The sequence below is a fragment of the Aquarana catesbeiana genome, linkage group LG12 (assembly GCF_042186555.1).
Source record: "Aquarana catesbeiana isolate 2022-GZ linkage group LG12, ASM4218655v1, whole genome shotgun sequence".
NCBI lineage: Eukaryota > Metazoa > Chordata > Amphibia > Anura > Ranidae > Aquarana > Aquarana catesbeiana.
The window spans coordinates 230,956,443-230,968,851 of record NC_133335.1 but is presented as its reverse complement, the minus strand read 5'-3'; the positions used below and the strand labels follow the sequence as shown (position 1 = coordinate 230,968,851).

General features: G+C 43.8%; 1 protein-coding gene across 4 annotated transcripts in view; it reads right to left on the bottom strand.

Moving 5' to 3' along the window:
* SDK2 (sidekick cell adhesion molecule 2) overlaps positions 1-12,409 on the bottom strand; it is an 818,277-nt gene that overhangs the window by 107,423 nt on the left and 698,445 nt on the right. For all 4 annotated transcript variants that reach the window (XM_073606891.1, XM_073606893.1, XM_073606892.1 and 1 more), the window contains exons 19-21: positions 8,568-8,763; positions 6,337-6,435; positions 826-1,017 (exon numbers count right to left, since the gene is read on the bottom strand). In XM_073606891.1, coding sequence (XP_073462992.1) covers positions 826-1,017; positions 6,337-6,435; positions 8,568-8,763 — 487 coding nt within the window. The remainder of the gene's footprint in view (positions 1-825; positions 1,018-6,336; positions 6,436-8,567; positions 8,764-12,409) is intronic.

Sequence of the window (12,409 nt, the reverse complement as noted above, 5' to 3'; positions counted from 1 at the left end):
GGCTCCAACCAGGATACACGCCCCCAATGTGGTTCGCTTCGCTACTCTCATCTTAAACATGGAGAATATATTTAAGCTCCAAGGGGCTGAGCGAAACATGTTGGGGGCATGACCTGGTTGGAGCACAGGCTGAGGTTGCCATACACTACACCAGGGATATGCAATTAACGGACCTCCAGCTGTTGCAGAACTACAAATCCCATGAGGCATAGCAAGACTCTGACAGGCACAAGCATGACATGGCAGAGGCAGAGGCATGATGGGACTAGTTTTGCAACAGCTGGAGGTCCGCTAATTGTATATCCCTGCACTACACCATAGTGGGTCTGCTTTGATTTGCAGCTCAAGGGACATAAACTTCACTACATACTATAGTATTTTTCCTATTGAGGGTTTTTTTGGGGGAAAATACCACATTATGGCCACTAGATGGAGCTGATGATCATAGGAAAGAAACATATTAGACACATTATGGGGAATATTCACAAATGCGAATGTACGACAATTTATATTATAACTAAACTGCTTAGAGTTCAAGGAGGACACTGCTCTCTTCCATATTTATTCAACTTAATGTAATGCTTGCCTCTGCAGATTCAAAATTAGCAAGCAAGTATTTTATCACAACATTTGCACATCTTTAAAAAAGGGCACAAGGTGTAAGCTTTAAATATGTCCCCTGTAGTGTTTCTGATGCTGCTTTGTGTCTGTAATAAAGAGGAAAGATACAATAAAGAAGACCAGGGGGCTAGGTGTTGCTTCAATTTCCATAACCATACAAAATATTAGATACCATTTTTAAGAGACCTGCTTCGGTATACTGACCTGGAGGCACTCCGGAGGAGATTGTGGATGAGGCCACGGCCCCCTGGCCCTTGGAAGTCATGCCGGCCACCTGGATGGTGTAGGTGGTGAGAGAGGTGAGACCGGTCACACGGTACTCCAGGGTGACGTTGGGGAGGTAATGCGTCACTCTGGTGTTGGTCTGGTTAAATTCCTCCCAGGAGATCTTGTATCCTAAAAAAAAAAAAACCCACAAAAAACATAAAAACACCATTACCATTCCCCGCATGCCACTTTCCACAATGGGTGTGAATCCACTGCCAACTCAGGCATTTCTGTTATGTATAGCAAGACTTGATCTGACTCTATCAACAGCTTTTACCTGATGAAAATCTTACAAAGTCCTAAACACAGCAAGGCTGAAGAGATCTCCATCCTGCAAAGGACACTAAACAAAACTGAGCATGGTTTTGTGTGAGGTGTTATAGCCTCTAGGGCTAGCCTACTTTTTTTTGTGCCTAGTATCCATTCCTCCTGTAGATGGCAACATAACCCATGCCTTCACAATTAGGAAGTCTGAGTCTCTCAATAGACAATGGAGAAATACAGCTTTTCATGATCTTTTAGGACAACTGGGCAGTACAGGGGTGGGAACCATGATAATTTCATGAAAGGTCTTTCAAACTTCTCAATGGCAACTGAATTAATTAATATTCATCCAAACAAGAAGGGAAACTATAAAATTTGTCCCTGTATACTGTAAACTTTAAGGCCAAAAATGTGTGAACATCTATCAGACCTATCTAAAGTATGTAGACACCTCTTCAAATGATGGAGTTCAAGTGTCTCCAGTGAAGGGTCCTATTATTATTGCATCATACAGAGATGCTGTAGACAATTGTGCCCTACTATCTTTGTGGTAACAGTTTGGTATAAACCCTTTTCTGTTCCACCATGACTCTGCCCCTGTATACAAAGCTAGCTCCATAAAGACATGGGTTGACCAGTTTGAACTAGCTCCATAAAGACATGGGTTGACCAGTTTGAACTAGCGCCATAAAGACATGGGTTAAACAGTTTGTACCAGCTCCATAAAAACATGGGTTGACCAGTTTGGACTAGCTCTATAAAGACATGGGTTGACCAGTTTGAACCAGCTCCATAAAAACATGGGTTGATCAGTTTGAAGCAGCTCCATAAAAACATAGGTTAATCAGTTTGGACCAGCTCAATAAAAACACGGGTTGGTCAGTTTGAACTAGCTCCATAAAGACATTGGTTGACCAGTTTGAACCAGTTCCATAAAGATATGGGTTGAACAGTTTGAACCAGCACCGTAAAGACATGAATTGACTAGTTTGGTGTGGAGGAACTTGAGTGTCCTGACCTCATCCCTACTGAACACCTTTGGGATGAATTGGAACACAGATTCCCATCCAAGACCTCACAAATGTTCTTTTGGATCATAGGGGTTCTAGCCTTCCCCTGCATATTCAGCCTTATGGCAACAGTCTTGGAAAGGTCCCTTTCAATTCCAGCATGATTGTTCACAAAGCTAGCTGCATTAACAGTCCTGTCCTTAACCCTATTGAACACCTTTGAGATAAATTTAAGCGCCAAATGCAAGAGTTTTTTTTTTGCGCCCAATATGAGGCATAAAAGTGTGAGCCAGGTCTTCTTATCCATCTTCAGTACTTGACCTTACAAATGGGCACTTCCCACAGACACCCTCCAAAATCTTGTGGAAAGCCTTCCCAGAAGAGTGGAAGATGTTATAGCCGCAAACACAGAGAGGCAATTCCATACTGATGCCCATGGGTTTGAAATGAGATGACCATCAAAGTCATAGTAGTAGGTGTGATGGTCAGGAGTCCATAAATTTTGACCAAGCTTCTTTCTACTATGGGGAAACCTCTCTAACTGGTTCAACTAGTCATTGGACACCTTTGAAGGCTTCTTGTCAGGTATGTGATTGGTGTTATAGATTTTGTGCAAGTGTGAGTGTTCGATGGGGATTGGGAGGCACCACAAGATATTTGCCTATGCTTTTTCTCATAATCATTCATCATTGGGTGAGCCAAGCGTAAATGATTATGTCACATCTCGCCGACAGACATACACTTCCAGGCACCCTAGTATGCCTATGGCAAAATTTACATGATCTGAGCAAGAATGAAGCAGTTAACAGAAGACGCTAGATGAAAGATCCTAATCTGCAATATTTGTTATAAGATTCCAATCACAGTTATGCTAATCATGTTCGGCCTGGGGACAAAAAAGGAAAAAAGCAATTTGAGCAAAATGAATTCCGGCGAGCGTCAGGTATTGTTACCTCGTATATATAGAGACATCAATATATCGCACGGAGCTCAGGGATTCTCCGAATGAACTTTAGGTAAAGTGGACCTGACATTTCCAGAGATGCCTTAAAAACTTTAAATCATTTGTCTAATTGCCTCTGCTCGGTGCAAAAATGAACTCTTTCAATTATGGTTTTATTGCCCGACGCTGGTTTTTAGAGACAGTTTATGAATTTCTAAAAGCAAGACAGGCTAACTTAAAGGGCAGCACTTATTAACGATGACATGGCCCTTCGAGGTGGGGGGAACTCATAAGGATGACAGCTGGACTTTAAGTTTAAAAACTATAGAGGGAAAAGACGATTTCTGTATTATCCTATAAAACAAAAAGAGAACAGCATCCAGATTAAAAATATAAATATATAAAAGTTGGGGTACGTTCCGCATACTCATTGGAACTGAGGAAGTGGCTTGCAGAAGCTATGGAATGTCTTCAACGTTACAGAACAAGTCCATCTGAATGTGACCAACTACTGCTAGACCTACTATGACCTGGATACATATAAATATATAAATTCTGGGGTATGTTCTGAACACTCATTGCAACAGAAGAAGTGGCTTGGAGAAGCTGCAAAGCGTCCTCAACATTATGAAAAAAGTCCAGTTGAATGCGACCAATTACTATTAGATATACCATGGTCTGGGTGAATAAGAACCTTCACAGACATCTAAATTAAAACATTATAAATATATAAAATCTAAGGTATGTTGAGGACACTAATTAGAACTCAAGAAGTGGACCGGGGAAGCTACAAAACATCTTCCAACATTACAGTCCAGTATGACCAACTACTACTAGATATATCATGGCTGGAATACATGAGAGCCTTCACAGATATAGAAATTAAAAATGATGAATTTATCATTTCTGGGGTATGTTGTGGACACACATTAAAACTGAAGAAGTGGACCGGAAAAGCTACAAAACATCTTCCAACATTACAGTCCAGCATGACCAACTACTACTAGATATACCATGACTGGAATACATAAGAAACTTCACAGATATAGAAATTAAAAATGATAAATATATAATTTCTGGGGTATGTTGTGGACACCCATTAGAACTGAAGAAGTGGCTTGGAGAAGCTACGAAACATATTCCAACATTACAGAACAAGTCTAATTGAATGTGACCAACTACTACTAGATATACCATGGCCGGGATACATGAGAACCTTCACAGACATCCAAAATAAAAATGATGAAATTAGAATTTTTGCAGTATGTTGAAGACACTCATTAGAACTGAAGAAGTGGTTTGGAGAAGCTACAAAATGCCTTCAACAATATAAAACAAGTCCGGTCGAATGTTGATTAGATTTACCATGGCCTGGATGAATGATAACCTTCACAAACATCAAGAAAAAAAATCTCCACTGTGCCTATACAATATCAGGTTAGCAGTAAATTTTATTTAAAGATGTGCAAAAAGGGGCAAGAACTTACATCAAGCTCTCACTGGCTCCTCCTGGAAATCTACACCTCAGTGTAGAAGATGTTGGGAATCTAGAGCAGAAGTCTCCAAACTTTCTAAACAAAGGGCCAGTTTATTGTCCTCCAGAGGCCAGGGAGGCCAGACTGTGGCCAGTGGGAGTAGAAAATGCCCCAGAGTTAGTGGGAGTAAATAGTATTTCACTTTTGGTAGGGAGAAGAATAATGCCCCATCAATGGTGTCAGTGGGAGGAATAGTGCCCCATTCCTGGTTTCTGTGAGAGGAATAGTGCATCATCGCTGGTATCAATGGGAGGAGTAATGCCCCATCATTGGTATTAATGGGAATAATAGTGTCCCATCATTGGTGTCAGTGGGAGGAATAGTGTCCCATCATCGGTATCAGTGGGAGGAATAGTGTTGCATCATTAGTGTCAGTGGAAGGAATGGTGCCCCATTGTTGCTGTCAGTGGGAGGAATATTTTTTATATTCACTTTTGGTAGGGAGAGGAATAATGCCCCATCAATGGTGTCAGTGGGAGGAATGGTGCCCTAGTGCTGGTTTCTGTGGGAGGAATGGTGCCCCATCACTCGTATCAATGGGAGGAGTAATGCTCCATCATTGGTATTAATGGGAGGAATAGTGTCCTATCATTGGTGTCAGTGGGAAGAATAGTGTCCCATCATTGGTGTCAGTGAGAAGAACAGTGTCCCATCATTGGTGTCAGTGGGGAGGAATAATGCCCCATCATTAGTGTCAGTTGGAGGAATAGTGCCCTATCATTGGTGTCAGTTGGGGGAAAAGTGCCCCATCATTAGTGTCAGTTGGAGGAATAGTGCCCCATCACTAGTGTCAGTGGAAGGAATAGTGCCTCACTGTTGCTGTCAGTGGGAGGAATATTCCCCATTTATGGGTGTCAAAGGAATAGTGCCTCATCATTGGTGTTGGTGGGAAGAATAGTGCCCCATCATTGGTATCAGTTGGAGGAATAGTGTCCTAAGGACCAGACAAAGGCAAGCTAAGGGCCGCATCCAGACCCCGGGCAGCAGTTTGGAGACCACTGATCTAGAGAAAGCTAGTCACCAGGTGGAACCAGGAAGAGCTTCAGGGAACCCCAAGAGATTGACACTCCCAGAAGTGTTGGCTTCCCTGTGGACCTCAGGGGTTGACTTTACAGGATCTTAGTGGTGTTTGGTAGCACTGGGCATAAGGAAAGGTAAGTATTTATACTTCTAAAGGTAAGCCTTCACTGGAAAGGTTTTGCATAACAGGATTTCTTTAACCAAAACAAGTTGCATTATGTTGTAACGCTAAAAAATGGAAACATGTATGTAGACCATCTATAAAGATATTTGACTCTTATAAAGACCATCTATAGCCAACACCTTTTTTTAGTGCTGAATGGATGGTGCAAGGGTTAGATACTCTGGTTTTTAATGATGTTACTGGCGATTCCCACTCTTTGTTCATACTGGTACCATTGTCAATGAGAAAGTGATGGGAACCCCCAAAAGGTTTTTGCTACTGGAGTGAAGGGAAGATGTCTTAATGGGGATACCCGTTCCAGCAACATAATGGAGAGATTTATTCTAACTTCCTGTTGTGATTTTGGGATGAGAATTGAAAGAAAATCTCCACAATTGGACACAGGACTGCAAAACAAACTTGAAAAGGGTATGACACATCTATTTATTCACAAAGGTTATTTTTTGGGTCCATGTAGATAAGGTGGCTCGTCTAAGATATTCAGGAACCTACCTGCCAGGAGACCATTCTTCTCAGCAGGTTCTTGCCAGGTCACTCTTAAGGAGGTGTCCAGAATGTCATCAAATCCAAGACTCCGGACAGGGCCAGGTACTGAAATCACACAGGAGGGGTTCAAAGATTCAATGCCACTTAAGTTGATGTAGTTCAGTGTAATTCTTTAATTCAGGGGGTGAAAATGCAAACCTAAAAAGTTAATAGCTCTTGCCTGTCATTGTTGACCCCCGCCTTCTAAAAATTGTTTTTTCCTGGCCTTCAAGGAGTTAAGTTCTCCAAGGTACTAACCCAAAACAAAAATACAAATCAGAAGTGACCTTCAAATCTGCAAACTTCTTCCACACATTAAAATGCCTACCGCGTCAATATGCTTTTTTTTATGTGTTTTTGAAGCTTGGCAAATGCCCTGTGTGTGTGTTGATTTTCTATTTGTTTTAAAGGGGCCCAGTAGAACCTCAGGCTCCATAGTACCCCCACTGAGCAGATCCTCAGATTTTTGGTGCCCCTGTTCAGCAAGTCCACAGCCTATTAATACCCTTGTTCAGCAGATCCCCCTCCTCAGTAGTACCTCCAGCTCTGCTGATCCCCCGCTCAGTAGTAACCCCCAGCTCTGCTGATCCTCTGGTTTGCTGATCCTCCTCTCTGTCTGGTCCCCGCTCACCTCCCGCTATATTTATCCCACACTGCGTACCACATGTGACATTGCTAGTTCCTCCCGCTCTGGTCCCCCACTCCTCTCCCTCTGGTCCCCGCTCACCTCCTGCTATATTGCTCCCACACTGCATACCACATGTGACATTGCTAGTTCCTTCCGCTCTGGTCCCCCAGCTCTGCTGATCCTCTGGTTTGTTGATCCTCCTCTCTCTCTAGTCCACGCTCACTTCCCGCTATATTGCTCCCACACTGTGTATTACATGTGGCATTGCTAGTTCCTCCCGCTCTGGTCCCCCAGCTCTGCTGATCCTTTGCTACTCAGTTCTCTCTCTCCGGTTCCCACTCACCTACCACTATATTTCTCCCAAGCTGTGCACCATGTGTGACATTGCTTGTTTCTCCCACTCTGGTCCACCAGCTCTGCTGATCCTTTGCCATTCAGTTCTCTCTCTCCGGTACCCGCTCACCTTCCGCTATATTGCTCCCAAGCTGCGCACCACATGTGAAAATGCTACCCTGTTTCCCCCAAAATAAGACCTAGCGTGATTGTCGGTGATGGCTGCAATATAAGCCTTACCCCCCAAATAAGCCCTACCCTGTTTCCCTGAAAATAAGCCCTACCCTGAAAATAAGACCTACAAGGACTTTAACTAGGGCTTCTTTGGGGGGTAGGGCTTATATTGCAGCCATCACCGACAATCACGCTAGGTCTTATTTTCGGGGAAACAGGGTAGTTTCTCCTGCTCTGGTCCCCCAGCTCTGCTGATCCTTTGCCAGACCTTCCGCTACAGCGCTCCCATGTTGCACACCACGTGTGCCGTCTACTATTTGCTCCGCTCCAGCCGAAAAAAAGTGTGTCCAATGCCACAAGAGCGGAGCAACTAGCAGACACCACCACACATGGTGTGCAACATGGGAATGCTGTAGCATAAGGTGAGCGGGGACGGGAGAGAGAGGACACAACTGGAGCAGGAGAAACTAGCAGATGTCATACCTTGTGAGTAACTGGAATAGTATGTCTACCATTGCCTCTTCGCTTAGGTACATGAGCGTGTGTGCAATACGCATGCATATGAGCGCAAGCATAAGCCCGCACTGGTTTTCTGGTGCTGGGAATCCAGTTTACCATACAAGAATAAGCCTAGAGAGGACTTGATACATATCTAATCTGTGTGGTGCAACTTGGTCTATTCCTGGGTTCAGAGCCTTCAGCCATCCTGATTGGCTGGGGCCAGGATGATGCAACTCTAGCACATGCAGCTCCAAACTGCGTGCAGTTTTGATGCATCATATTGTGACCTGGGCCTTGGACATGTCCCTGGTAGCCTATATTAGGATGTTCAACCCCCTCCCTCTTCTGTACAAACCTGGAATTTGCTGTGTACCGCCTTCAGAGAAGATATGCTTCATCACTGATCAGCCCACCACCACTTTGGAGAAAATTGGCCTAAGATTTCTGACACATAATATCCAAAGCTCGTTTACCTTCAGTGTGCAACGTGTCCCAGAGTGGGGTGGAAATTGAAGAGCAGTATAAAATGATAGTAAAAATTGATCAAACACAAGAGCCATACCATCTTCATGAGTCCAGACAAGCTGCGGAGGACTGCGGGGTCCATCTCCCGGGGTGGTGAAGCACAGGACGGAGGTCAGATAGCTGTGAAATTTCTTCAGGCCGGATATGAAGCCTACATGGGTGCTGTCTTGGAAGTTGGGCCGCACAATGACCACAGAGACGTCGTCCTCCTGAGCCGGATCCCAGGTGATCAGCTGTGGAGGAGACAAGGGAGAACAAGACTTGTTAACTGCACATTTTATTGTCTTCCACACTGGGAAGGAAGTGAGGGGAAATCTAAACCTGTACAGTTATCATCAGAACAAGTACAGAGGGAAAATCTTTCATATCGGGACACTTCTTCAGATGGGATTTCCATCACTTTGGCGAGTTACTTCTCATTTCCCGCTTTGTTTTTTGGACACAAAGTGAAAAGAAATCTCCCCAACAAAGCCATACATCAAAAAGACCCAACAGAGGTCCAAACACTTCCCTTTTGCTATATTAAGTTAGCTAAAAAAAAATAAAAATGGCAAGTTTTATGAACACTTGCTAATCCGTTTTGTGACCTCCATTGAGGCTGCATTCATACTAGACATGTGCAAGTCATTCCGTTCTGAATTCGTTTTCTGACGAAATTCGACAAATTCGGTAACTCTGAAATATTCGAATTAAAGAAAACCCGTTTAATGAATTTTTCCGAAAGTTCTAAAATTCGGAAATTCTAAAATTTGTAAATTCAAAAGTATGAAGATTCGAAAATTCTGAAGTTCGTAAATTAGAAAATCCGAAAAAAAGTACGAAAATCCGAAAAGAAGAACGAAAATCCAAAAATTAGCAAACCCAAAAATTTGAAAATCTAAAACTAACTAATAATAACTATTACTAACTATTAAATTGCTATTAAATAAGGTATTGGAATTTCCTTTCAAATTTGGCTGTTAGTGAACGTAACGAATACGTATTTATCGGTTACGAATTACCCAAAATAACGAATGCCGCATCTAAACGAATAAAACGTAACAAATGAATAATAATAAATAATAAATAATGATAATAATAAAAAACTTGTTACATTCCATTCGTTTAGATGCAGCATTCGTTATTTCGGATAATTCATGACTTCGAATAAATTTGTATTCGTTACGTTCACTAACAGCCAAATTTGAAAGGAAATTTCAATACCTATAAATTTAATAGTTATTATTTTGGATGTTCAAATTTTCAGAATTTTCAAACTTTCGTTCTTTCAAATTTTCTTTATTATTTTCGGATTTTCGAAATAATGAATTTGATCATAACGAATGACCCGAAAACGGAACCCCCCCCCCCCCAAAAAAAACGAATGACACGAAAACGAACATATTTTTTGGCAGTGCACTTGTCTAATTCATATCTGTGCAATTTGTCGTTCGACTTTGGACATCAAAGCCGCACCCCTATTCTTTTCAATGGCACCCTGGACAAATTGGTGCAACTTAAAGCGACTTTGAAAAGGTGCCTGAAAAGGTGCCTGCACTACTTTGGTGCGAGTTTGATTCATAAAATATAAAGTTTGATCAAAACCGCGCCAAAAGTCGCATCAAATTCACACTGGAAATCATGCGACTTTGGTGATGCAATAATGTGAATGCAGCCTAATTCCTTTACATGCCTCCTGGCAGCTCTTTAAGTGGGCTTTAATGTGGAGGAGGCCTTGCGGCTTTTCTATCATGTGACCATTGTGATTGGTTCTCTGACAACTGTCACGTTGAGAGTCCATCCCACTGGCTGACAGGAGAGAGTGAATCTCCCTAACGGGGCCACAGAAGGCACTGAAAATATGACAGGGGATCAAATCCATCTCCATAGTATTCAAAATTAGTTATACTTTAAGGCTTGTCATGTTGGGTATCTATTTACTCGGTGCAACTCCGTCTTTTATATTTTACCCATTTTGGGGTAAACTGGCATTTGTGTGTCTTAAAATTAACTTTAGTAAAACTTTAGTAATTGTTTGCTGATAATCTGAGCTTGATAAATTGGTCGGCTAATATAGTGTGACACAAAAATATAGTGTGACATAAAAAATTGCAACTACTGCCATTTTATTCTCTGGGGTCTCCAGTTTTTAAAGCAGATCTTCCCTTCAATCCACCCCTCCTCTACATGAAAATGTGCAGTCCCGCCCAGTGGTGGACGCTTATAAGGGGCGCCGCCCCCCTAATCTACATGCAGGGCGCTGGACGTATGGATTTCAAAGTTGTTTTTTTTTTTAAGCACATGAATAGAGCCTGAGGCTCTAATTGGCTTCAAAAAGGGTGGGCTCAGGGCGCAGAGCCCACCCACTTGTGTGACATTAGCAAATTAATATTTGCTAATGTCTTACTGCTTCTCCTCCCGGCCAATCAAGAAGTGGGTCTTGAGACCCAATTGGCTGGGAGTCCTAAAACCCAATTAGGCGGGAGTCCCAAGACCCGATTAGGCGGGAGTCCTAAGACCCAATTGGGCAGGAGTCCTAAGACCCCGACTGGGCAGGAGTCCTAAGACCCCGACTGGGCGGGAGTCCTAAGACCCCGATTGGGTGGGGGTCCTAAGACCCGATTGGGCGGGAGTCCTAAGAGCCGATTGGGCGGGAGTCCTAAGAGCCGATTGGGCGGGAGTCCTAAGACCCGATTAGCCAAGAGGACAAGTGACCACCAATCAGTCCTAAGACCTGATTGGCTGGGAGTCCTAAGACCTGATTGGGCGGGAGTCCTAAGACCGGACTGGCCAGGAGCGAAAGTGACTGCCAGGACCTGGATGGGGTAGGTGCGGAGCTCGCTGGCGGGTGACCTGGTGGGTGATCGGTGTGGGGAGTGAGGGGGCCAGGTTTGTTTGCCACCCCCCCAAAAAAAAAAAATTAAGCACCAGCCGCCACTGGTCCCGCCCTTCATGTAGGTCACTTGCCTAGGCGAATGATGAGCATAGTGCTTGCCATGCCTCCTGAGATATGCACATCACATACCTCAGGAGGTATTCATTCAGATAGGAGGAGAGGGTGTGCCAGCTGATCTGGAAAGAGCTGGTGGAAGGGTTGCCACCTGTCCAGGACTCACCCGTACAGTCCAGGTTTTGAATCGTGTCTGGGTTTCAGGTGGACTGAAATCCCGAACACATTATTCAGACCAGGTTGTAGCTCCCCAAGTGACCAAGATAGTCGCACAAAAATCTGCTGCTGTCCGGGAACTGCAGGCGTCTGTCTGGGGGCAGGTTCGGCATCACTGGGGGGGCAGGGCGATGATGTCAGCAAGAGCAATTTGACCAAACCCACTGTTCGCTGCTGCACGTGCATCGCATTACTACTCTCCTTACTACTCTCCTTGGGGCACCCAAAGGTGTCCCAGACCGCTAAAGTGTTCGGGTTTGGCTTGAAGAAAGGGTGGCAACCCTAGCCTGGTGGGCCTCTTGATGACATCACAAACAACTTGGAGGTGCGGGACAGAGAGCGGTGGCAGAAGATAAGATCTCAGCAGGACAACGCTGGATCCTCTGGGTGGGCGAGTATCTGAAATATGCACCACGTGGGTAAGGGGAGGTGGGCGTAGGCGAAGATCTGCTTTATGATATAGAATTTTTTAAGGGGGTTTAACTAATCTTCAAGCCTAAAATTATTTTTTTTAAACAAGCGCAAGAAACGCAAAAACTGCTCTGGCAGTAAAAGTGTTAGGTGAAGTCCAATGATACATTCGGAGAGATGTTGGGGGTCGTGTTGTAGGGGAACTCTCCCAAAGCCGGTTTGAACCCCTCAATAAAAGACGCCTGGACCCGGTACGTCTCCTCTGGTCTGCAATGACTCTTCAGGTTGCAGAGTTCACCTGGACCGAGTAAACCGCCATCATC